Below are 26834 nucleotides of genomic sequence, written 5' to 3' on the forward strand. Positions count from 1 at the left end.
TAGAAGAACTGGATTTATGAATGAATTACACTGACATTCATTCCAATATTAAAACCACATTCAAATACTTTCAAACAAACCAAAATCTTTTTTCAAGCCATTATGCAATTCTATGGTTTTTTTTTTTGCTCAACTAGCGGAAAATGTTGTTATTAATGCCAAGGTATATAAATTGAATTAGGCTTTTGCATTTGTAGTCCCTTTCTGACCCCTAGCTGAGTTTAAATTGCTTTTTAATGATGGAAAGCCATTATCTCCTTCTGAGCGTTGCATGATATGGTCTGAGGCCTTGTATTCACTGATTTATAGCGTATAATTATTCCTGTTGTGAGTGCATTACATGCTTATTTAAAATAGTGTTTTGAGACTGACTTGATTCCAGGAATCACTGAATGAAATGTAATTTATGGGTGCCTCATGGTGAATTAATATTTAGCAAATTTTCATTTTTGGGCGAACTATTGCTTTAAAGGTGCAGTAGCAAGAAAGAACAAGTCTGTTGGAAAATGGTCATGAAATACTAAATGATGATGTTTCTGGTGCTGACTTTATTAAAGGAAACCAGATTAGAAATTTAGATGGTAAAATTGTAGGATTTGGCCTCTTTAACCTTGCTTCAGGCTCTTTAAACCAGGACATGAAGATTTGATGCGCATCAGGAGCTAAAATGAAGCAGATCTCTCAGATTAAACATTAGCTTGCATGTCCGTTCAGTTTTACTCCGTTTGATTAGACAGTACGGTTCAACGAGGTCTTGTTTTAATAAAAGACCGTCATTAAATATTAACTTTCATCATTCAGCAATGTACTAAAATCTGATCTGATGGACAGATCAGCCACTGTGAGGAAAATATAAAGAGCGAGAAAGAGAAATGAAGATGGCAAACGGTCCCATCTGCTATTCTTATTACGGGTTTCCTAATGCAATGTGATCTCTGGTTGGACTGTTCCCGGGTCATCTTGACACCCGTATGTTTGATTTCATTTGAATTAATTGTCCTCACTGACCTCTGATTCCTTATATCTGAAGGAAATATCTAGCATGCTTGAACCAAAGTCTGCAGTCATGATCTTAGAACTATCAGTGTATTTGAATAATTATTTTTAGTTCTGCTAGTGATTTTTGTTTTAGATAAAATCATGGACGTTATTACAATACTGAAACAAAGATGCTGATGTTTCATGAAGCATATGGTGGCTACCATATAAAAAGCACTGCATATTTTTGTGTGACAAAAATAACAAAAATGGGAATATAGGGCTCAAATTGAGAGACTGCCTGAAAATAGGGCATTTTTGACACCTCTTGAGACTGAATCTCTCTCTCTGTCTGTATATTTCTCTCTCTCGTTTGCTGTTAGTATTGACCGTAATCTCTGTTCCATCTCAAGACTTCACCAAGAAATGTTTCAACACAATTACACAGCATGCAATTGATTTATGGAGCAATAACATGTCTGTGCATCTCTCTTTGTTTGTGTGTCTCTTTAGGTTTTCCTTTGAATTGAGAAAAAAGCACAAAGAGCGACTTTCCAGTTATGAGAAGCACTTTTCACTAGCTTTGAGAAGTCTGATGCATTTTAGTGAATTGGTTATTTCAAGTGGTTCTTTTGAATCAGTTATTCATCCATTCAAACTCACTTCAACTGGAAAATGGCAAAGTATCATAACATTGACCCTGTAAAGCTTGACATATAAAATAGAATGTATTTTGTGTTTTATCTTATCTTATATTTAATACATCAGCTATTGTTGAAATGCTGTTGTTATATGCATGTGTTAATTTTATTTAATTTCTTTATTTTCTTAAATATGTGGGTAGATAGTATTTATAGAGTTGTAACTTTTTAGTTTTAGTTACTTTTTCTTATTTGTAAGTCGCTTTGGACAAAAGCGTCTGCTAAATGACAAAAGTAAGTAAAGTAAGTAAAAGTACATCAGGGCCCGTATTCATGAAAAAAACTTAGAATTATGTTACTAGGAGCAACTCTTAGCACTAAGAAAATTCTTAGAAATGTGGGTGTTTCCTCTTAAAATGAAAGAAAAGATCCTAGTAAAGAAAAAAGTAATTCAGAAAGCATCTTAACCCTTAAAAGAGGTATTACGGTCCAAAATTGTTAGGAGTACAGACGAGGACTTTTAAGGGGCTTTCTTTAGCAGTGGAGAAAATGGACGAAACATGAAGAGGGAGAAGAAATGTGTTGCACACAATGCATGACAGTGAGTTAATAAGACGCTACACATTAGATCGTGCAGGGATCATGTTTGTTACCGATCTTATTTCAGACACGCTAACATCTCAGACACCGCGCAGAAATGCCATAGCGCCAGAAATGGAGGTCTAGATTAACATATTTACCAACTGGAAAAATGCAACTATGCAGCAGCGATGATTTGGGTCTGTACCTGACAGTACTTTCAGAACCTAATTGTGTCGCTGTTCATTTCCTATAAAATACGTTAAGTATGACAGCATGGTAAATCAAAAATAAAGAATATATATACATATAATGTGTGTGTGTGTGTGTGTGTGAGAGAGAGAGAGAGAGAGAGTGTGTACGGGAAAACAGGAAAAATTACGCCTGTAATTTCAAAGTGAAGGCTTAAAATAAACCCTACTCTTAAAAGCACTCTTTTATTTCCTTCATGGACAACCAACCAATCACAGTCTTCAAAAGACTGTGTCATAGCTAGCAACGGGGTCAGCCCCGCCTCCTCACTAAGGTAAAAGTTTTTGCCTTTTCCTCGCTCAGAGTTGCTCTCAGATTGGTCCTGAATCACTTTTAAGCTACGACTCCTAGTTAGAAATTTTTAAGCTAAATTAGGAGCTCTCTAAAAGCATTCTTAGAATATTAAGAATATTTATGGCTCATATAGGAGAATATGAAGGAATAAACACCTCAATTTTATTCAGAGGCTCAAACGGAGCAAAATATGCAATTTGATGCAGATAGTGATATTTATCTGGCCAAAAAGATAAGATGAAATCCTCATAGCTTGTAATGTAAATCAATGGGATCATCATAACAGAAATAGACTACTTACATAAAATGATATAAATATAACTCTGTATCTCCCAATAACAGGTCTTAGTAAGATGATAAACGCTTAGTTTTATGATCAAAGCTCTGTAGTTTCTAAACATAAAATGCTTATTATAAGACAAATCCACAGCCATATCCCCCTGCAGCCCAAGACCGGTTGCCCACTGAAGCTAAGCAGGGTTGAGCCTGGTCAGTACCTGGATGGGAGACCTCCTGGGAAAACTAGGTTGCTGTTGGAAGAGGTGTTAGTGAGGCCAGCAGGGGGTGCTCACCCTGTGGTCTGTGTGGGTCCTAACACCCCAGTATAGTGACGGGGACACTATACTGTAAAAAGCACCGTCTTTCGGATGAGACGTTAAACCGAGGTCTCTGTGGTCAATAAAAATCCCATTGCAATTCTCGTAAAGAGTAGGGGTGTAACCCCGGTGTCCTGGCCAAATTCCCTCCACTGGCCCTTATCAATCATGGCCTCCTAGTAATCCCCAACCATTTGATTATCTCTCTCTCCTCTCCACCTGTAGCTGGTGTGTGGTGAGTGCACTGGTGCCGTTGTGCTGTGGCTGCTGTCGCATCATCCAAGTGGATGCTGCACACTGGTGGTGGTTGAGGAGAGACCCCCACATGATTGTAAAGCGCTTTGGGTGTACGGCAATACACAATAAATGCGCTATATAAATGCATCATTCATTCATTCATTCATTCATACAAATGATTGAGAGATAAACAAACAAACCTTTCTCAAAAGCCTGATTTATCATATTTTATATTCATTTTATATTCATATTTCAACATGATCTAAAAAAAAAAAAAAAAAGATGAATGGATAGTAAAGTAAATGTTGCTTCAGTCACATTTAGTGTCCATCTTAAAATTTTACTAAGAATATAACAATTATTATATTATTTACTTGATAAAAAACAGTATATATTTCACAGCAAAAAGACACGGCCTGAAGTATAATTTTTAAAATTATACTTAAAGGCCTTTTACTTGCTAAAAAGTATGAACCATCAATGTACCAGGCATGTAGTAGATGATAATATTAGACTGCTGTACACACTTCTACTATGTGAGCGTTCATGTTTGCGGTTGCCAGATATCATAAGTTCAAATCCCCCAATCAGAGCCCATATTCTCTGTCCATATTCTCTATTCATATAGTCCATGAAATGTAAGAATACATTTCTAAAATGACAACAATCATTGTGATTGTAATTTTGAGAAAAATATGCATTTTTTGTTTTTAACCATTATACAGCTTGATGAAAATGTGACGAAGTTTTCATTAAATTAAAATTAGACTAAATATGATTAAAAAAAAAATAAAAAAGTGCATTTGACACAGGACTAAGACTTAAGTTAAAAATAGCAAAATGAACACTAGATGAAAGTGACACACACAAATCTCTCAACCCTCCCGTCTCATGACCTCGAGGTCAGCATCTCCGGTCAGGGACACCATTACTGTCCAATTAGATGGCCAGAGGAAGACGGGGAAGTTTCCCGGTGTCCTCTAACCCAGCAGGGCTCGAATGCGAGATGAGAGTGTGTGTGTGTGTGTTGAGAGTGTGTTGTAGTGACCTCTAAAACCTCTCGAGTCCATGAGCAGAACCTCTGCCCCATTAATACTTAATGCAGTACCTTGTCTTGACCTCCGTCTCCGAGCGCCTTTTGTCGCTCGCTGGCTGAGATGACTTCTCAGTAACCGTCTGAAATCAAGGCCCTGATGTGATGGATGTGGGGCATAAAGGGTAGTTAAGGCAAGACACAGCAGGCAAAACCATTGGTTATTTAAGCACTGGTCAGTTTGGAAATGGTGCTTCTGTAACTTGACCTGTTGTAGGCTAATGGAAAGAAAACATTCAAAATACGCATTTAAGTGTATTGCATATGTGTACTTCAATTCAAACGGCTGCTGAAAATTCAGCAGTGCATCAGGAATAAATTACATTTTTAAATATATTCAAATAGAAACAAATAACAATAATATTTCACTTTGCTGTTTTTACTGTATTTTTGATCAGATAAATGCAGCCTTGGTGAGCAGAAGATACTTTTTTAAAAACATTAAAAAATAGTATTTTGTGGATTTTTATTAATATTTAGGTTTAATGTTTTCAAGACTAGATGAAAGAAAATGTCCGAAATACATATTCAAGCATTTGTTTTATTATATTTGATCTATTTCTGTCCATCGATTTCAATTAAAATAAAGGATGATTTCTCAAAACGATTTTTTTTTTTAAAAATGTCCATTGTAGCAGCACTTACATGGACACCAATCTGTATTCTGAAGGTTTTTACAGTAGTGTTTCTTCATATATCGTTTGTTTATGCTTCACGTCTTTCTGTTGAGTTTGTTGCTGATATATTGCAACTGTTATATCCAATGAAACAGGGCGTCTGACAGTTAATGAAATGAAAAAGTTATACTCAAAATTCCAAGTTCAAAACATTCAAACCCTTCTCCGTCTGCCTGATTTATATTGCGTTTTATTCCTAAAAAAAAGTTCTGATTCATTGATAAAAAGTTGATGTTTTCTGATTTCCGGAGTGATAAAAAGAGATCCAAAATCAAACAAACTGTTAACTCTAATATGCCATCGAAATGATAAAGGAACGCTTTCATTAATAACACTTGCCGTGGCTGTCTTTGCAGGGCATTATGGGAAAGAAAACTTCCGCAGTGGTCAAGACATGCACAACTTCATCTCCTCTGGCTTTGTGACGCTCGGCAGGAGCCATCTGAAAGGTAATCACACAACAACAAAAACACTGATAATGATCTGAAATGTTTCTTGAGCAGCAAATCAGCATATAAGAAGGATTTCTGAAGGATCATGTGATGCTAAAATTACATTTGAACATATATTCACATAGAAAAACACTTTAAATTGAAATAACATTTCACAGTTTTACTGTTTATACTATATTTTTGATCAAATAAATGCAGCGTTAGTATGCAGACGGGACTTCAAAACGGAAAAACAAAAATCTTAATTGTTCTAAACTTTTGACTAGTAGTGTATACTTATGACAAATATCTAAACAAATGGTGTTTATTTTAAAGTAATATATAACACAAACGCACCTTTCAGCTTTTATAGGTTTCAAAGCATTTTCAAAATGTTTTTTATTGTTTAAAATGGAGACAAAAAGTTTTGGATGCTTTTTGGTTTTCGCACTTTATGAAACATGTTTATTTTTAATGTGAAGAACTACGTTTTAGTAACAAAAATAAGTTAAAGAGTGGCACTGAAAAGTGAAATTTGATCTGAGAAAAGCTTGAGCATCATTTCAGCTTAGATGCCACTTGGTTTGTATTGTGTATTGTGAAATTCAGATATATTTAAATGAGACTTAAATGTCCAAAAGTGCCCAAATATTTTCAGGGCCACTTTATCACTACATCCTGTTGATTACAGGGGTATTTTTAAATATTATTTATATACTATTTTTATTTATTTAAATATTATTTATATACTATCTTTTAGTTTTTATATTTTCAGTTTTTTTTTCTTTTAGCTTTATTTTAGGTTTTAAAAATGATATATTTTATTATTTTTATTATATTTATATTATATTATATTTAGCTTGAACTTTTTTTCAGTTTTAGTTTTAGTTATTTTTGTCAGTTAGTTTCCAAAGAACATGTCTAATTTTTGTTTAATTCCAAGTGTTTGTTTGTTTGTTTGTTTACAAAAGTTTACAAATGGTTACTTGAAATAAAGCTAAAATAAAATATAAATATTTTAAAAATTGTAGTTTTAGTAGTTTTATTGTACAAAATCTACACTGTTTCGTGATATTTAAGCACAATTTTCGATGCTCAGTACATGTTGAAAGTGTTATATTATTATTAAAGGTCCTTGAACGCTGAGTCCGTTTTTTCGTATGTGTCATCCAGACACAGTCAACTGCGTCAAAACACCTCTCAAAATGCTTAATACGGATGTGGAAAACGCAGAAAATCGAATCCGATCCAAATTTTTTTGTGACGCCGTAAAGTTTCGGAGACGGTGTGTAAACGTGATTGACATTACGTGAGGTTGTATTTATTTTTTAACATGAAATTTTGGACTCGGTATGCAAAGACCTTAAACTGCCCTTTTTATGGGTAATGAAAGGTTCGTATTTTGGTTTTGGGAATCAACAACAGGCTGACATGCATGCAAGGTCAAAAAACACTTTAATTGTCTTATAATATGCATTTATTTTTACCTTACTTGCTCAACAACTCCCAAACTATTAATTTAACGATCCATTTTTCCAAACCCCTCCTTTGTGTGATGCTAATCTGCGGTGATTGGTCCGATTGGTTTCATTTTCATGTCATCATGCCTGTAGTGCCTGATAAAGCAGCGTTTGTGAGCACAGTGCTGCTTTGTGTACAGCGTTACCGGGGAAACAGCTATTTTTAACGCTCCAAAAGTGGCACCTAGTGGCAAAGAATGAATTAGCATTTTCATTCAGACCAACACGAAAAGACCAACAAGTGGGCGGGCAATATGCTAATATTTCGAGTGTTGATGTCAACATGAAACGGCTTAGGATTCGTTTTAAAAACGACTCGTTTCAATGATTCAGACTCCACTCTTTCTTTTGAGAGACAATATCTTTATACACGGTGCACTTTCAGATTTAAAACTTAGCAGGATGTTTTCATTCAGAGCTGTGTTACACACTGCATGAAAGGTCAATAGGGGCACTTTAAAAATTACTAAAATTATTACTAAATTACTAAAACACTAAAAATAACTATTGTTTTTAAATGTTTAATAACTCTTGAACCGGTAATCCTATCTGAATGCTTTCATAAAGCAAGTGTCGTAAAGCGGAGATATTGCATTTGTCTCAGTTGGATATTCAGAGGCTCTTTATCGTACGTGATTATGTCATCACATTTTGACAACATTGATTGGTCAGAAGAAACCAATGCATTTCGTCCCTCTGAGCCAAACAGGAATGATCACTTAGTCCCACCCCCCCGTGCCCAGATTGGTTCAAACTGTCACATATTCAACCAATAAACATAGGTTTTGGGCTTTTGAACCATTTTTTAGCGTGTTTCTTTGGGAATTTGAGCAAACGCAAAGTGAAAGTAAAATGTGTCGTGCGTGCATGAAAACAAACACAAAATAACAAATTTGCATGAGAGTACTCTCTGAAAACGCCCAGAAAAACACTTTGCATAAAATAAACCAAGAGCAAGGATGAAAAAGCGGTACATATCGGATAAAGCACTGGAATTTAGGTATTCGCGTTGCGAGGCTGGTAAAATAATTTCTGACACAGAGTGCGGCCAGCGGATTGATCCATTTGGCTGTTTATGTTAATAATACTTAGATAGTTCATAAAGATCATTTGCACTATTTCTTTTCTATTGCACTCTATATATCTCTCACCCATTTTGTGTGTAGTCTTTGAATCATTTGCACTGCTTGTATTTTTGTTGCACAAGACAATTTTTTTCACAACTTGCTGCACTGTTTGTGTTTGTTGTTCATGCTCAGATTGAAACTGAACTGAGTTAATTATTTACTGTAGTTTGTTATTATATAACACAGTTTCCATTTTCTTTACTTCCTAAATGTTTTTTGGATACATCTGTATTGTTAGTAAAGTAAATAGACCTGTTTTTCATTGAAAAGTGCCTATAACAATATTGTAATAAATGGCTATAACTTGCTTGGGTAATGTTATATGTAGACACAATTTTATTTGGAAGTGTAAAACACACTTTTTAAAGAAAAAAAATCCAAACTTCAGGAACTCAAACTTTCTGTTTGTGTACACAGTAAAAAAAAAACACCCAATTATTGCTTGTGTTTTTCTTCAAATTCTGGAAATTTGTTAATTCTTAGAGAAAACAAAAGGAAAATTGGGACTTTAAATTAGCTAGGCTGAAACATCAAGTTCTGATATATGGCACTTGATGCTGACTGCTAGAATAGGTCTGAAAAAACAAAGAACAGTACAGGTGTCAGGTGCCCCAAAAATGTTCTAGGTCTTTAAGGGTTAAGGATCTTTCCTTTTCAATATCTCATCTCCAAAAAGAAGTACAAAATTAAAAGCCCCTGAATGTCTTTTAGCCGTGTTTTGTTTGCCGAGCGCGTGTCCTAGAGGGAGATTGAGCTGTTGACAGCACAATAATGACGTTTCCTAAAGCTAATTAACAGACAAAGGAAGCCTGATGGAAAGAAAGCTGCTGCCAAGTGTCTGCGGCCTCGTCTCTGCTGCTCATTGTCTCTCCTGAGTGAATCAGCGTGGCCCACATAATACTGCGTAATCAGCGCGCCACGGGCCGATTGTTAACACCACAACAACATAATCCACCCGCTTCCACATTCAACAGCAATAACATTTAGATTAATGACCGGCTGAGGAATATCGGTGACATCACGCGTTATTGTTTTGATGTGAAATAACCACTCTGGTTTCCTCGGCTAATAAAGGAAGTCAGTGTGTTGAATCATCTATTGATTGAGCTAATTGCTGCTGGCAGATTTGCGGCGCGTGATTCCGATGCGACTGTAAAAGAGGATGAAGTTAATACCCCCACGCGTCACGTTTCCTCAAGGTGAAAGAGTTTAATAAGTTGCTTAAGTATTTTTTTGCTTATTCAACTTGGCTCAGAAGCCCTGCGGTTCATGCAAATTGGCCTTAATCTTCACCCTGTTTAATTCCACCTGATTGAATTTCTTTACAGATTCTCTCCAGAGGCGACGGAGCTGCCCGCTCTATCGGCTCCTCAAACTCTCCGCTGATTTGAGATGAGAGCCTGTTCAAGTCGACATGAAATCAAAAACCGTGCCGCTTTACTTTATTAATGCATCATTCTGCTCTTGTTGTGAATGATTTTTAATGCTTGTCTTTGAAATCCTATATTAAAATATGACTAACTTGCTCTGCTTCTGAAACAACTCTACTTTTGAGCTAGTTATCGTTTAACTAATGTTAACCAGTCGCCAAATATCTATTTAGACATTTTTTTGTTTTTTGCATTATAGCAGTAAGTGGGCACATATACATGTTTTTTTTTTTTTTTAAGTATCATTGAAATACTATTATAGTTTGTATTAATATTTTACATTTTTTCCAGTTTAAGTGCAGAAGTTTTATTTATTTTGTTATGTGTTTTTGACATTTTTAATATGCCTATATAGTTTTTATTAATTTTTTTTTTAGTTGTTTATTTTAGTACATCAAATGCAACTAAATGAAAATAAGTTTTCAACTAGCTAAAATAAAATATGTTTGATTAATAATTAATTTTATTTCAGTTAACGTTCATTTTATTTCAAGTAACGGAAATGTTATTTTATAGTTTTGGTTAGTTAGTTTTAGATAACTATAATAACTCTCATATATCTTTATCACTACATCCTGTCAATGACAGTGTTATTTTAGTATTTGTATGCTATTATATTATTAACATTTTGAATTAGCTTTTAAAAATAAAGTTAAAGTTTTTGCACTATATGTATGTTTGCATTATTTATATTTTTTATTTTAGTTTTAGTAATTTTAGTACTTCATCTTATTTCAGTTAGTCGTCAGGAAACCTTTATAGTTTTATAACAATTGTATCATTAAAATACAAAAAAGTTTATATTTTATTTATTTCAACTTTGTTTCAAGTTAAAATTGTTTTACATTTGCTTTATGACTTATAAAAACTGTCCAAAATGTTGTGGTCGGTTTTTAAATGTGTGTGGTTTTTAAAGTTTTGCTTACCAAGACTGCATTTATTTGATCAAAAATACAATTAAAAAATTTTTTTTTTTTAGTGTTATAACAGCTCTGGTCAATGACATTTAAGCACAACTTTTGATGCTTAATACATGCTAAAATGGTTAATATTAATGTTCAGGACTGTTTGATGTTGGCTTTCTACTTACAGACGGTGAAGTTCTTCGTGTTTGTCAGCTGTGTGTGCATATGTTAGCGAGATCTGTGTTAATGTGTGTGTTTGTGTGTGTGTGTGTGTGTGTGTTTCTGCAGCGCAGCACTCTGTAGATGATCTCGGGCAGCTGTCCTGGCAGGGCGACCTGGGCGTTCCTCTGTCCTACAGTATGTATCTTGCTTCAACACCACACACACGCTCCTCCTGCTCACAGGGGACCCTTGCGTTCTACCAAACTGCTGTTTAGATGTTCTAGGATCTGTTGGAAGCCATGAGCCATATGAAACAACTTTTAAAAAAGTAAGTCGTGACGTATTGTCAAGTATGGTGACCCATACTCGAAATTGGTGCTCTGCGTTTAACCCATCCAAGTGCACACACACAGCAGTGAGTAGTGAACAAATCCACACACACACACACACACACACACCGTGAACACACACCCGGAGCAGTGGGCAGCCATGCTGCAGCGCCCGGGGAGCAATTGGGGGTTCGGTGCCTTGCTCAAGGGCACCTCAGTCGTGGTATTGAGGGTGGAGAGAGCGCTGGACATTCACTCCCCCCACCTACAATTCCTGCCGGCCGGGGGCTCGAACTCGCAACCTTTCGATTACGAGTCCGACTCTCTAACCATTAGGCCACGACTTCCCCGTGTGATACTGTGTGATAAGTGCTGCTTTTGGGAAGAGAAAAACTTGGCCAAAAATGTCCTAAAATCAAGCAAACTCATTTTATAAGAAGCACTGAATATTAAGGAAATTATAAAACCGAATGTAAACCGAAATGTAATTTAATTTAATTGACTATTTATTTAAAATAATAATGTTAAAATAAAAGTTAAAATTGCTTTATTTGTAATCATTTTTATAAAGTCCCTAAACTTTTGAATAATTAGTATAATATTTACATATTTCTTTCTTGTATTTAGACCCTATTATTTTCATATTTTTTGTGGTTTTAGTTACTTACCATATTACATTTAATTTGTTTGTGTGTTTATTTATTTATTACAATTTTTTTTTTAAATTGTATAATATTTTTGCTTGATTTTAGGTACATTAAATACATTTGTACTGTATTTAAGTATTTTGCTCATTTAAAAGTGTTCATTTTTGCAGTTTCCAGTCTAGAAGACATGCTGAGATGCTTTGCCATGTGTCGAAGTTGCTCAAATTGAGTGTTGGGTTGTGCATATTTGTGTGTGTGTTTGAGATATGCAGTACTTGACATATGCAGTGTTTTATATAGTTTGATTGTAATCGTGGTGCTTGCAGGGTAAATGGCGTTTTCGTGTTTGGAAAGCAGCGGTTCTGCTTTAATGTGCTCCCTTGTGCTTCACATAAATTAACGTTTTGATTCATTTCACCTCCTACAGCAGCAGAAGTAAGTTTGCCGTTGGTTCATTTCTCTGCGTTTTTCCCAGTACAGTATCTCTAGGTTATTAATGACTGTTGTTGCGGGTTTCTCCTCGCTGTTACCATGGTGATCCTTTTAAGCACTGTAGCATATAATTCAAGAACAGCGTTTGACTCTGAACCAGCAGAAATCCCTCTTTGTTCAAACCCTGGGATTATTCCTCTGACCTGCGCTAATTAGAGCTTTAATTATACAGCAAACCTTCAACAAACATTATTAGTGCTGTTTGCAGAAGCTATCGCTGTAACAAACCCCTAAGCTTTTAGAGTTTGTGCTACGAACTGTTGTTGAGGAAAGCTGTGCTGATGCTTTTCTAAGTGATCAGACTTTTTGCCTGATGGACAATAAACCAGTTGGAAAAAACTCATAGACTTTGCACTGGCAAACACCATTGTTTTAGTTATTATTAATAATTTAAATACATTTTTATTTCAGTTAGTTTTTAGCAATTTTCTATCAACTGACATATTTTTTTCTAAATGTGTATGTAGTTTTTTTTATTAATATTATGAGTTAAATTTGACTTTATTTTCTGTTTTCATTGTAATTTTATTTCAATATTTCAGTAAGTTTGTTTTTGTTTTCATTTCTATCAGTTTATATATGTCTATATAGTTTTTATTAATAATTCTTTTTGATATGTTCTGTTTTAATTTTAATTTTAAAATTAATAATTTTGTTGTATTTTGGTTATTTTATTATTTTTTTTTTGTTTTTTAATTGCATCTATAATTTTATTAACATTTTAATTAGTCTTTATTTTCATGTTCTATTTTTATTTTAGTTTGAGTTTGAATTTTGAATTTTGTTTTTTGTAATTTTTCTGTTAAATGTCGTTTTTAATTAAATCAGTATAATCAATATATAATCCGTTTTTATTTTTATTTATTCATTTTAGTTTGTTTTATTATTATTTTTGTTTTATTATTGTTATATATATATATATATATATATATATATATATATATATATATATATATATAATTTTTTTAAATATATTTTTAATTTTTTTCATTTATTTTCTGTTTTTATTTTTATTTTAGTTTGTCATTTTGTTGTTTTTATTTGTTTTGTTTTTTTAAATGTCTATATAGTTTTTTAATTAATATTTAGATTTTTTTCGTTATTTTATGTGTTTGTTTCAGTTTTAGTTATATTCAAATAATAACATTTAATTAAAAAAAATAAAATCATGAAAATAAAAATGACAAAAACACACAAACATGTTATTTTTATTTTTTATTATTTTTATTGATTTTTTTATATTTTATGTCTATATAGTTTATTGATATTCTGAATTATTCATATTTGTGTTTTCTTTTTTCTTTTTAATTTAAAAGTTGTAATTTTTGTCATTTTATTTAATCAGTTTGTTTAATATTAGATTTCATTCATAATTTTTTTTTTTACATTTTTTTTTGTTGTCTATTTTCATTCATTTGTATTTAATTTTATTTATATCAGAACATTATACAAAATTTAGTTTCAAGAGAGAACTGTTTATATGGTTCTAGTTTTCATTAACTATGATAACGCTGCAGGTTGGGCGAGTCCCACTGGTCCAATCCAGGGTTGGCGCCAAGGGGGGGGGCATTTGCGGACCGTGCCCCCCCAAACGAGTTACTGTGCCCCCCCCCCCCCCCCCCCACTTATCCTCCTTGCTGAACGTGATTGCACGCTTTAGCAAACGTCAGCAACTGCACGTGATCACAGATTGATCTGTGACCCCCCCCCCCCCCCCCCCCCCCCCCACACACACACACACAAATACACAACGTGATTTGTGCCCCCCCCCCTCTAGAAATTCAAGTGCCCCCCTGATGGAGGTGCCCTGGCGCCGGCTCTGGTCCAATCAGAGCTAATAGACTGTTTTACAGCCATTGTGTTGTATTTTAACGTCTCCGGTAGATGCGTTACGGCCATCCGTAAGGACTCTGAGCATAATCGACCCCGCAAGTAGGAAAGTAATATCTCTGTCACTTTTTCAGCTCAGATGTTATCAGCAGCTGAAGCCTCGCACCTGTTTTGACGTGCTAACAGACTGTGACGTTTCAGAGATCAGTGCCAAGCAGCAGTCAGATCCACTCAGACGTCAGTCATCAGGAGTGGCAGACTGACTGACAGGCTCTGCGTAGAGTCGTATAACCTTGCCTAGCCACATAACACCGCTCACATCAATCATCTGTAATGAAGGCGACACTCCATGTTTTAAACGCCGTAACAATTTACACATCATACACATAATGTGAAACTCCTCAAACGGCCTTAAACTCTTAACCTAGAAACAACGCATTTCCCAGAGCGCTCTTTCATTTCATTGCTGTCTATAAGAAACAACCTAAACACTAAAGTCTTCTAATGCGCTCAATTCTTAACCCTGAGCACTTAATTCACTCTAGTAGTTACCAAATGCTTAAGACATCTCGAGTGTTATTAACACACTTAAACACTTAGCACATCTAAACACTTGACAAAAAAGTTTAATGTTAGACTTCTATTATTTAGAGATAAGAATGAGTGGTTTCATATCACCTCACATGGCTAGAAGTTTGGAATAATTCAGATTTTTTAATGCTTTTCGAAAGATTCTCATCTGCTCACCAAGGCTCACCATTTATTTGATCAAAATACAGTAAAAAACATAAAATTGTGAAATATTATTACCATTTAAAGGGGTCACGGGATGCCCATTTTCCACAAATTGATATGATTCTTTAGGGTCTTAATAAAAAGTCTATAACATACTTTGGTTAAAATTTCTCAATGGTAGTGTAAAAAACACCTTTTTTACCCTGTCAAAATCAGCTCTGTTTTCATCAAGACGTTTTTGGTCCATGTTGCTTTAAATGCTAATGAGCTCTGCTGACCCACCCCTCTCTTCTGTGAGTACTGTTTACTTCAGAAGTGAGTATAAAAAACTGTTATACTCACTTCTACTGTAGATGAAGCTGGATCTCGAATAATTCGTGCAAACAGATGCATTTAGGCAGATCAGGATCGGGACATTCACTTCAAAGCAAAAGTAACGTTAATCCTCTGCATCTTCAGTGGCTCAGATGTAGGGAGTAAATGACGACTGCTATATTCATTATTACATCCAACAACAAAACACCTCAATCACTTAATCAGAGACATCTTGTCTACCCCTGCACCAGAGTCGACACAATGGCGGACAGCTCTCAGTTCACTCAGGGCGGGTCTAAGGTAAGATGGTCTTGTCAATCAACTATCGTGGGAGGGGCCTGTATAGAACTACGTCATTCTGACAGGAATCTCAGAACAGCCTGATTTGAGAAAGAGGATTTAAAAAAAAAAAACTGGGTGGATTTTTATCATTATAGGATGGATGTGTACACACCAACACACATTTATGTTCACACAACTTGTAAAGTGAATTTTGCATCCGATGACCCCTTTAAAATAACTATTTTCTGAGTGAATATGTTGTAAAATGTAATTTATTCCTGTGATTTGGAAATGGTTTGCCATTGTGTCCAGTGTAGTTTTGAACAGCTCCCATCCTAAAAACAATCTAAAGTTGGTGTTGTTGAGGTGTAGATGTGGTCACTCATGTGTAAATGTTTTGGATTTCCAGCATCAGAAAGAGATTGATTGCAGTTTAGTTTCAGTACAGTCTCTTGTTGAACTGAGCAGGGCTTTTTGATCTTTCAAGCTGAAGCTTTATGGTGTCAAGTTTGCATTTATGCCAAAATAATATCAGAACATGAGAGCTGCTACTGTTATTGACTGATATTGATTAAGGCTGGGTTTCAACACTAGTTTCTCAATTTGATTGAATTTTGATTTACAAGCTTGTGTTTCAGTTGGATATATATCAGCCATTGTACATTGTAAAGTCTTTTCATTAATATTTTGAATTCCTTTTTTTTTTAAGTTTGTCATTTTTAAATTTGAGAAATTCTATGTTTTTTGTCATTTTTTAAATTAGTTTTTCATTTTAATTTGTTTTGTTTTTATTAATATTTTGAATCAGTTTTGTTTTTTATTTTAATTATAGTTTTGGTCATTTTTACATCTTTTAATTAAATTTGTTATTAATATTTTGAATTTATTTTCAATTTTAGTAATTTAGTTTGTATCTGTTATTTTATCTGTTTTTTAAATGTATATATGTATATTTATTATTATTTTAATTAGTTTTTATTTTTAGATTTTCTGTTTTAATTAATTTTATTTTTTTGTATTTCAAGCTCTTTAAGGAGTCAAATTTGCCTTTATCCCAAAATAATGTCAGACCACGAAATTTTTTTTTTTTTTTTTTTTTTTTTTTTTAAACTGATATTTATAAAGGGCTGGGCATTTAAACAAATTTCAGTTTAAATGCCCGATTTGATTTGATTTTGATTTTATTCACAAGCTTGTGATTTGATTAGATTCAATATTGTTTCTTTTGCACACACACACACACACACACACACACACACATATAAATTTAAATGATGGTGGTCGTAACATTTTCACAACAGATTTTATCCAAACACATATGAAATATCGAAGAACACGTTAAGCAAAATGTAATAAATATGTAATATTGTGCATAATTTAGAGAGATTGCATTGGACATTGAATGACTTTCCTAAGGTAAATGCAATGTTACGTAACATTGCTTACAAGCCGTTTTATTGACATCTTTCTGCGCCAGAAACACTGATTGAATTTCATTCATAAAAGATCACAAGATCTTGGGATTTAAGAATCGATATCAGTTCATCAAAATGGTAATCTATTGAAAAAGAGAAATCCAAAAGCACTGGTATTGATACACCAGCAGTAGTTCAGCAGTAGATGCTGTAGGACTGTGAGACTCCAGGTGAACACTGGCTCTTGACCACAGAGACACCTCCACCTGTCTTTCTGCTCATGCTGATTTACGGTGTGGGCGGGGTAGACGGCGGGCCGCTGGAGATTTATGTGACAGTGTTGCCGGGGAGACGTCAGGCGGTAATGACCTGGGCCAATCCGAGTCATCCGTCTAAATGACATGGCGGAGAGATCAAGAGGCTCTCCGTCTGTTTATCACATCTGCGGCCGCTGAGCTTTTGTGTGGTCTTTCTGACGGCTGTGGTGTCGAACGCCACACTGGAGTCGGTTTAACAAGAAGTATGTCACCCGGGGCCGACTGCGCTCCGGCGTCCAGAGTCGTCTGAGCAATTGATTAGGTTTATTGATTAGCTTGGATGTTTTTAAACTACTCAAAATGAAGTCAGGCTTCTCCCTCTTTGAGATCACAGAAACACTACATATCAGCTCTGTTTCTACCTGAATCTCATTCGTGGTTGATTTGAATCCGCTCTCCATGGACATCAAATACGCAGATGATAAAAATGGCATTAGACTCTAGTCATGACTTTTTCCAATAGTGTTTGATGTTATCCTGCTAAGCAAACAATGCACTGCTCTAATAGGCATAAAAATAGCACTCAAAAATAACTAAAACTGGGTAAAGCAGTCTATTTTTGTAGAATTTTTTTTAAATATATTTTTTAAATATATTAATTAGTAGCTTACTAACTTTTTGGAACATAATTTAATTTCTATTTTCATAAATCATAAAATAATTTACGATGAGACAAAATCATATTTATTTATGTATTTACGTTTTTTTTTTTTTTTACTTTATATTTTTGATAATTACAGAGGCCTGTCTTGAATATGATGCTACATATTAATTCTCTTTTTATTTATTGTTATTTAATTTATATATTTTATAGATTTCTAAAAAAAAAAAAAAAAACTGTTTTCTAAAGAAGTTTCTTTTGCTCACCAAGGCTGCATTTGTTTGATTTAAAAAAAAAAAAAAAAAAAACACAGTAAAAACAGTATTATTGTGACATATTATTACAATTTAAAAGATCTGTTTTCTATCTGAATATATTTTAAAATGTAATTTATTGCTGTGATCAAAGCTGAATTTTCAGCATCATTGTCCCAGTCTTCAGTGTCACACGATCCAGAGATCATTCTGATGCTGATTTGCTGAAAAAAAAAACTTTTCTGATTATTATCAATGTTGAAAACAGTTGTGCTCTTCAATCCATTATTTTTCAGGATTGTTTGATGAATATAATGTTCAAAATAACAGCATTTATTTGAAATAGAAATCTTTTGTAACATTATAAATGGCTTTACTGTCACTTTTGATCAATTTAATCCATCCTCACTGAATAAAATAAATCAATCAACAACAAAAAAACCCTGCTGACCCCAACATTTCGAATGCTAGTGTGTATTTCCATATTGCATATGAATGGAAAGGAAAAATACTTGATAAATATCGTCCCAGAAAAGAGGCTGTGCTAAAACTAAAACAAATTGTAATCTTTATGTTGACATTCACACAAGAGTGATTTATAATATCCAGCTCATTTGTGAAGCAGTTACATGCTGAATAATAGACATCAGAGTTATTCACAGTGAAAGCATGTTTAAATTTGATCTCAGAATTAAAATGGACTTTTTCAACTCTGTGACAAACTGGGCCTTAAAGGGACAGTTCACCCAATAATGAACACTCAGTCATCATTTACTCACACTCATGTTGTTCCAAATCTAAACTTACAAAATACAATCATCTTCTTTTTTTGGTGGCACAGAAAGACAGTTTGATGAAACTCTAGAAATTAAAATTATCTAGAATTTTGATAGTTGGCATAATTGGCACATACCGGTCAACTGTCTGAAGAGTTTGCTTTGTTAGTATCAGGTCAGGAGGCCGTGATTGAAATGGTCATATTGGAAAATGTGCTCTGGACACTTGAGGAAGCTCCTGACAGAAGATGACCTGTTTAATGACCGCAGAGGGAGCGCAGTGTGAAATTACGTCCAAAGGACAGCAGATTCCTCTGCCCCGTGTCCTCATTACTGCACTGGACCGTTGGGAGCCATGCAGGATGCAGATAACGTGCCCCCTGCAGGACACAAATGAAATGTAGAGCGGTTCCTATGGCGTATAAAGTACTTTTAGCAGGATGTTCGGTACCTTTTCTCTCTCTTTCCATGTATACTTTCTAAGGTCATATATTACATTACATAATTTTACCATGTGAACTTATGAGCTTAAAAGTTGTTTTTGACGTCATAGTAAAGTAAATGTCTTTCTGTCTGAATTAGTTTTCCTTAAAGTAACTCAAAAATGAAAATTTGCTTAAAAATTGAATCACCCTCAGGCCATCCAAGATGTATATAAGTTTGTTTCTTCATCAGAACAGATTTGGAGAAATGCAGCATTGCATCAGTTGCTCACCAATGGCTGCCCTGCAGTGAATGGGTGCCGTCAGAATGAGAGTCCAAACAGCTGATAAAAACATCACAATAATCCACACCACTCCAGTCCATCAGTTAATGTCTTGTGAAGAGAAAAGATGTGTGTTTGTAAGAAACTACATTTCTCCAAATCTGTTCCCATCATGGATGGCCTTAGGGTGAGTATATTATATTGAGCATATTATATTAGGGTGAGCTAATTTTCATTTTTGGGTGAACTATAATGTTGTGAATTTATTTGGTTAAATTACTGCTTGCAATATCTGTGAACAAATCTAGAGCTCCTTTGGCTGAATTCATTTTAAATTTGCGCTGTGGATTTCTGTAGTTGTGGTTGTATTAGTGGAGTCTGACGGACCCGTCCTGCTCTTCAATGCATTATTCAGCAGCGAGACGGCCATTTACTCAGTGAAAGCGCAGTGTTATATCAGAACGCTGATCAGACTGTGTTTGTATGCATGCATGTGTATCAGCGCACACTCGGCCACTGATGCTGTCAGAATTCTGATAGCATGTTGCATTATGGGCTGAAATGAGAAGCATAAACTAATGCATGCATGCCATCAGAATTCAGAAACGTCATCCTGAGTGCAGCAGCCTTCATATACCGCTGAATACAGATGCTGTTTACTAAACTGGAAAAAAATGATTTGCATCATTTAGAAATTGATAACTTTCACAAATATCCATAAAGAAACACCAAGTAATATATAGAATTAAACATGTCATTTCAAAAAATAAAATAATGTTTTGTTGTAAAATGTATTCTAATAATCTTTGTTTTATTTGCAACTTCAAAACTAAAAATAACTAACTAAATAATTGTACAGGGTATCAAAAGATGTATATGTAGCTGTAACTGATCTACAGTCTTAGAGCTCATCAAATGTTATGTAGGTGGGATTTAGTGAATGATTGATATTTTCAGTTGGTTGCAGGTATAGAGGGTTATTTCTTGACTGTAGAGAGATTTTATTGGACTAAAAGCTTGTTTTCTTTACTTTTAGGAGTACATCAGCATATAGACAATTTAAAGCTATACAAACATGAACTAAAAATGGCAGAAATCCTGATATTATTTAAAGATTTGATGATGATGTTTATACTACAGTATTTCTGCTAGTGTAATTATTTTTTTTCAAGCAACATGATAATAATATGCAATCAGATTCAGAAATGATTAGCTTTTGTATTTAATTTGTTACGTTTTGCAAAGTAGCTTTTGATCTACCACCATTTTATTATTATTTCATTTTTGCTGAAAGAAAATAATACTTTAATTCAGCAAGGTTGCATTAAATTAATCAAAAATGGCAGTAAAGACATTAATAATGTTTTTATTTCAAATAAATGCTGCTCTTTTAAACATTCCATTCATCCAAAAATCCTGAAAAAAGTCATGGTTTCCACAAAAATATGAAACCGACTGTTTTCAACATTAATAACAATCAGAAATGATTCTTGAGCAGCCAATCAGCATATCAGAATTATTTCTGGAGGATCATGTGACACTGAAGACTGGAGTAATGATGCTGAAAATTCAGATTTGAGCACAGCAATAAATTACATTTTAAAGTAGAACATTTTAAGTAGTAAAAATATTTCACAGTAGTTCTGTTTTTACTGTATTTATGACCAAATAAATGCAGCTTTGGTGAGCAGAAGAGACTTCTTTAAACAACTTCTAAAAGGTAATGCACATTTATCTCTGAAGACTTTGGTCCACTCTCCTCTGCTATAGTCTGTAGGTGAAATGCACCGCTGAGAGGTGGCTTCACTGTTAGAAGAGTTCAGGTCAAGGACAGGTTGATGGACAGTGTGATGTCACCATATGTTCTATAAGGAAGCATTGTAACATTGAGGGAAGGACATTCCGAGACATTTACATTTATTCATTTGGAAGATGCTTTTATCCAAAGCAACGTACAGTTAAGGAATACAACAAGCGATTTACCGTAAGATGGTAATAAACATGAGAAGTGTCTGTTATACAAGTCACCATTCAAAGTCGTAAAAGCTAGGACAGGAAGGGAAATAGATAGTTTTTTATTATGACTTCACAGTTATAATGACGCGTGGTATTCTGTGGAGCTTTATGAGTGTCTTTATGATTGTTTAATGCTGTGATATTGCAGTTTCGAGTGTTCCAGTCATTTCTTTTTGGGATACCGTACCCTGAATAAATTTGTGTTTGTATATACAGGATGTTTAGTTTGAAAGTCATACAGGTCAGTGGTTTAATTATTAATTCAGAGCGCAGGCAAACGCACGCATTCATTTCGGGTTACTTATTTGGTGTGCTTTATAGAAGAGGAGAGCATCATTCAAGAGCTGCATTACTTTACTATGCTCCATAAGCTCATTAATAAAGCTATGCATTATTCATGAAGCCAGCTTTCTGATGAAGAGCACTAAACTGAACTTTTTAAAGAGAAAGTTGGCTTTTTGAGAGCCTATTTATTTTTCATTCTTTTAAAAATGATTTTATTTTTCACTTATTTCCAAAAAGCCAGAACCAGAGAAACACACATTAGGATACACTCAAACAGAGTCTGACAATAACAAATGTGCTTCCAAGCAACCTGGATGGTCAGGAATAACAAGCAGTTTCCCTTGTTCACCACCAACAGACTTATGCGCCTCAAAATAGGAAAACAAACCCAAAATGAACTGACAAAACAGCTCTCAATGGGTGTTGGAGGATGTAAATAAATTGGAGAAATTGGGTTGTGTTTGAAATGATGATTGATATCTTCTGTGCTTCAGTAGCTGTGTGTAGGACAGGAAATTAAACAGAGCTTTTATACGGTCACAGAATCACTCCTGTAGATCAAAGACAGCCGTCATTTACTCTGTATGTGAAACATAAAAAAACATTCACAAACAGTTTTTGAGCTGATCAAGGAGCACAGAGCTGTAGATGTAAAAATGTGTTGGGATATGTCCTGTTTCTTATGATGCTGATCTTCTGTCAGGAGCGTCCTCTCGGCCCCAGCACAAACAGTCTGTAATTGCACTGCGGTGAAGGTGACGTCAGTCATAATGATCTCCTGCACACAGTGTGTGGACAGAGGAATCTTCCTCCTGCTGCTCCATAATGCTGCTCTATAGATCTCATCAGCAGTATCCGTTCATTTAGTTTCTCTAGTGCACTCTAAAAAATAATAATATATATATATTTTGTTTTTATTGATGTCTATGGTTCCATGAAGAACCTTTAACATCCGTGGAGCCTTTTTGTTACACAAAATATTATTTACAGTGGAAAATAATTATTTCGATTTTTAAAAGGTTATTCAGGCTACACTGTTAAAAATAACTTTGACAAAGGGAGGTTTTCGCAGTGATTCCATAAAAAGAGCCTTTCAGTGAACCTTTCAGTTCTTTTTTTTTCTTAGTGTGAAGAACAGTGTAATGACCTTCTGCTATAAAGAACCTTTAGTGGAATGGAAAGATTCCATGGATGTTAAAGGTCCTTCATGGAACCATAAGCCAATAAAGAAACTTGACTTTTAAGAGATAGATTCCTTTAAGAATTGTTCCTTGATAGTTCTTTGGAGAACTGAAGCTGCCCATCCATCCATCGTTCCATCCATCTATACATATTCATTCATTCATTTTTTCATCCATCCATCATTTCATCCATCTATAAAATCAAAAACGGATCTCCTATGGCAACACTGAAAAAAAAAGTCCCTTTGGAACACTTAAAAGTAAAAAAAAATACAAATAAATAAATAAAGTCCCTTGGGAACACTTAAAAGTAAAGATTTTAAAAGGGCTTTTTGCAGCAAATGTCATAGAAGAATAATTTTTGGTTCCTCAAAGAACTTTTAAGTGAACAGTTCTTAAAAGAAAGTGTAAAGAACATTTTAATAACCTTTTGTGGGATAGTGAGGCTCCATAGATTCCAATAGAACCTTTATTTTTGAGAGTGATCCTGTATTTTTGCGAGTGATTTGCTGTGCTGTTCTGCATGTACGCTGTGCGCTTGACCGCAGAGGAGGTGCTCATCTGAACAGATCTGGCCCCGGGCAGAAACAGAGGCGGTAGGAAGCTGATTTCCGCCCACAGCCCTGAGCGCCGCCGCTCGCCTCCCACTGTGAAATTAATTGAGCTCCTGGTCTGAGGGGCAGGCGTCAGTGTCCAGTCAAAGATTCCCGCGTGCTGGCCATCCAAACCAGGTCATTCTGGCCGTGAAATGTTCCTGTCCTCAGTGTTCAAAAGCTCCTCAAGACATGCACAGCTTGCTTGGGTGAGGCTTTAGAAGCATATTATTCCTATCTCAGCAGTCAGCCGCCTGCGATTAGGGTGGCTGGTATCATTGGCAAGTAAGCGATAGCGAGTGATATGTATCATTGTGCCTTTTAGTTTATTATTTATCATTTATTTTACTTACTTATTTTATTTATTTATTTAAATTTTGGTTCTATTTAATTATTTTTTTTATACTTTATTTTATACTTTATTTTGGCGGTTTTGCTTTAATATTGTGATTGTATTTCTGTTTTGAATCATTTTTATTTAATTATTTTGGATTTATTTTTTTAAGAGGTCAGCAGAACTGGTCGTTAATGAGTGCACCGAAGGACAATGAGCACCCAATGTCAGATTCACACAGTGCGGTGTGTCCAACCCAAACGGTTACATCATTTCCTCTTGTCCATTTCATCACTCGTCGTCTCTTATGTTACAGATCAATCACAGAATTCCTGCTTCTTATTCCTTTGAAACCGAGAAAGAGCTGCAAATAACTGAATGCATTTCTGCTGATCTGAAAAGAGCGGGTCGAGTGCATGAAGAGAGTCAATGATGAGCAAGCTACTTCTAAACTGTAGCTACCAAAAAAATAGCAAGCTATTAAAGGAAACAAACCTTTATAAATATCAAATTAGAGCAGTATTTTCTGGTAATGCGTCATTGGCATTGTCTCGAAATATGATGTCAAGTGGTTTGCTTGTCAGTTAGTAGTATTGCTACTTTTAGTTAGTTACTCCCCAACACTGATTCCCACACACATGAATAACTCTAAAGCAAGTAAAACGAGTGGAAAGGTTAGGAAAGCGGATACATGTGTGGATAGTCATGCAGAGAGGAGGATGAGCTTCAGCGCTCACAGAACTTGAGCACAAATCGAAACCCCACAGACACAATCTGCGCCGACCCAAATACTGAACAGATACTGAGCCTTTAACACAGCGACACAGACACACTAGTGCGCACAAGTTCGTCAAGAGTCTGGAAGATTTGTTCATGTTTTGCAAGAAGTCTCTTCTGCTCACCAAGGCTGCATTTATTTGATCAAAAATACAGTAAACACAGTAACACTGTGAAATGGTATTGCAATAAAAACATATTTTTAATGTCTATAAAATGTCATTTATTCCTGTGATCAAAGCTGAATTTTCAGCATCATTACTCCAGTCTGCAGTGTCACATGATCCTTCAGAAATCATTCTGATATGCTGATTTGCTGATTTTTATATGCTCAAGAAACATTTCTGATTATTATCAATCTGAAAACAGTTGTGCTGCTTCGTATTTTGGTGAAAACTAAGATGCATTTTATTTTTCTGGATTCTTTGGTGAATGAAGTTCAAAAGAACAGCATGTCCCACTCTGTTTAGATAAGTTTTTATTATTATTATTATTTAGTATTTTATTTGTGGTTTAGTAATTAAATTTAGATTTGATATTGGATGGATTGCATGTATTATATTTTATTTGATTTATTTATATTTTATTTTGGCGTATCATTTAGGTTTTTTGGGGGGTTCTTTTTTAAATGTTATTTTATTTATTTTATGTTGAAGCCCCTTTTACCTTCATGCCAGTTTACCTCCTTCCTCATAGTTTTGCACTTTCTTGTTGTCTAATTGATATTCAAGAGACAACTGAAATGTCTAAAGTTTAAAGGGACAGAATTTATTTAAAATTGAGATCTTTTGTCAAATTATTAATGTCTTTACTATCAATTTTTAATAAATAATACATAAAAATCTTGACAATATTTTAGAAGAGTTGCAATCAAATTTAGAGATCTCAATATGAAAATGTATTCCATCAAATTTTTTCAAAGCCAAAATATTTGAGCTGCTATCAACATTGATATTATAACTATATACTATTGCTGTATGTGTAAACACTTTTTTTAATTCTTATGTCAGGAACTTTGAGAAACATCTAAAGTTGATACTTAAACATCAAATACATGAGAAGTTTCCTGAAAGAGAAACCTCTTAACGTTGTGTTCAAATCTGTGAGTGTTTTTTTGGATAATGAAATCCTTCAGAAGATCTTATAATGCACCATTTTCCCATTACTTCAAAGACATATTTTCACGTCTAGATTAAAAATGCCACCAACAAAGCAAACGGTGCTCATTTTTTGTGTTTCACAGAGAAAGTAACTTTCAAGTTTGGAACAAAATGGAACAAAATGACACAATTCTGTCAACCCCTATAATGCATGTAGATAATTCGGCATTCTCAATATGGAGCGTTAAAAGCGCAACACCTTATGAAATGACTGCGTCTCTCTTGAAGTCATATCCGCGGCGAGCAGACGCATGATGAAAGCACTGGCCGTGTAGAAAACACAAGCAAATTATGGCGTAAAAGGGCCAGCCGGGTTTGAATTGGTGTTCCTGAAGGCAGATTACAGTGCAAAGGAAAGCCCTAATGCTTGCTATGCACTCGCAAACCACAGAAAGCCTCATTAGCAGCGCTGTCATTAGTCTGTTTGAAGAATATCTCTATTCATAGAGCCAGTGCTGACGTCTGTAGTGTAAGAAATAAACAGCACTAGAGTAACTCACATTGTACGTATATGAGAAAAAGAACGGCTGCTTTGATGAACGCTGTTATGCAATGCTCTCTAAGACGGGACTGTCATTAGGAACAGATGATAGATTGATGCATACACTGTCAGATAAAAACAACTGTGGCACACTGCAAATCCAAATCAAGCAGCCTCAAAAGGATATACTGTAAAAGCTCTACTCACACACCTTTGAATAATAGTAGTGCGTAATTGAATCTTGTGAAAAGGAAAAAAAAATCTAGTCCTCTGATCTATATTAATGAGTGTTTCCTAACTGAATAACCAGAATATTGATATGCAAATAAATGTAAATCAATAAATCATGTTGGTCACATGGTTTCTTCCTTTCAAAACGAGAGGCT

The 26834-nt window shown here is 34.6% G+C and overlaps 1 protein-coding gene across 1 annotated transcript in view; it reads left to right on the forward strand.

The window, feature by feature from the left end:
- LOC306853512 (shisa family member 6) overlaps window positions 1-26834 on the forward strand; it is a gene marked incomplete at both ends in the record, with an annotated part of 83404 nt that overhangs the window by 16726 nt on the left and 39844 nt on the right. Inside the window, 2 exons of the mRNA XM_079390990.1 lie at window positions 5704-5796; window positions 11049-11117. Of these exons, the coding sequence (XP_079247116.1) occupies window positions 5704-5796; window positions 11049-11117 (162 nt within the window). The remainder of the gene's footprint in view (window positions 1-5703; window positions 5797-11048; window positions 11118-26834) is intronic.

This window comes from Barbus barbus, assembly GCF_936440315.1.
Source record: "Barbus barbus genome assembly, chromosome: 3".
Taxonomy (NCBI): Eukaryota; Metazoa; Chordata; class Actinopteri; order Cypriniformes; family Cyprinidae; genus Barbus; species Barbus barbus.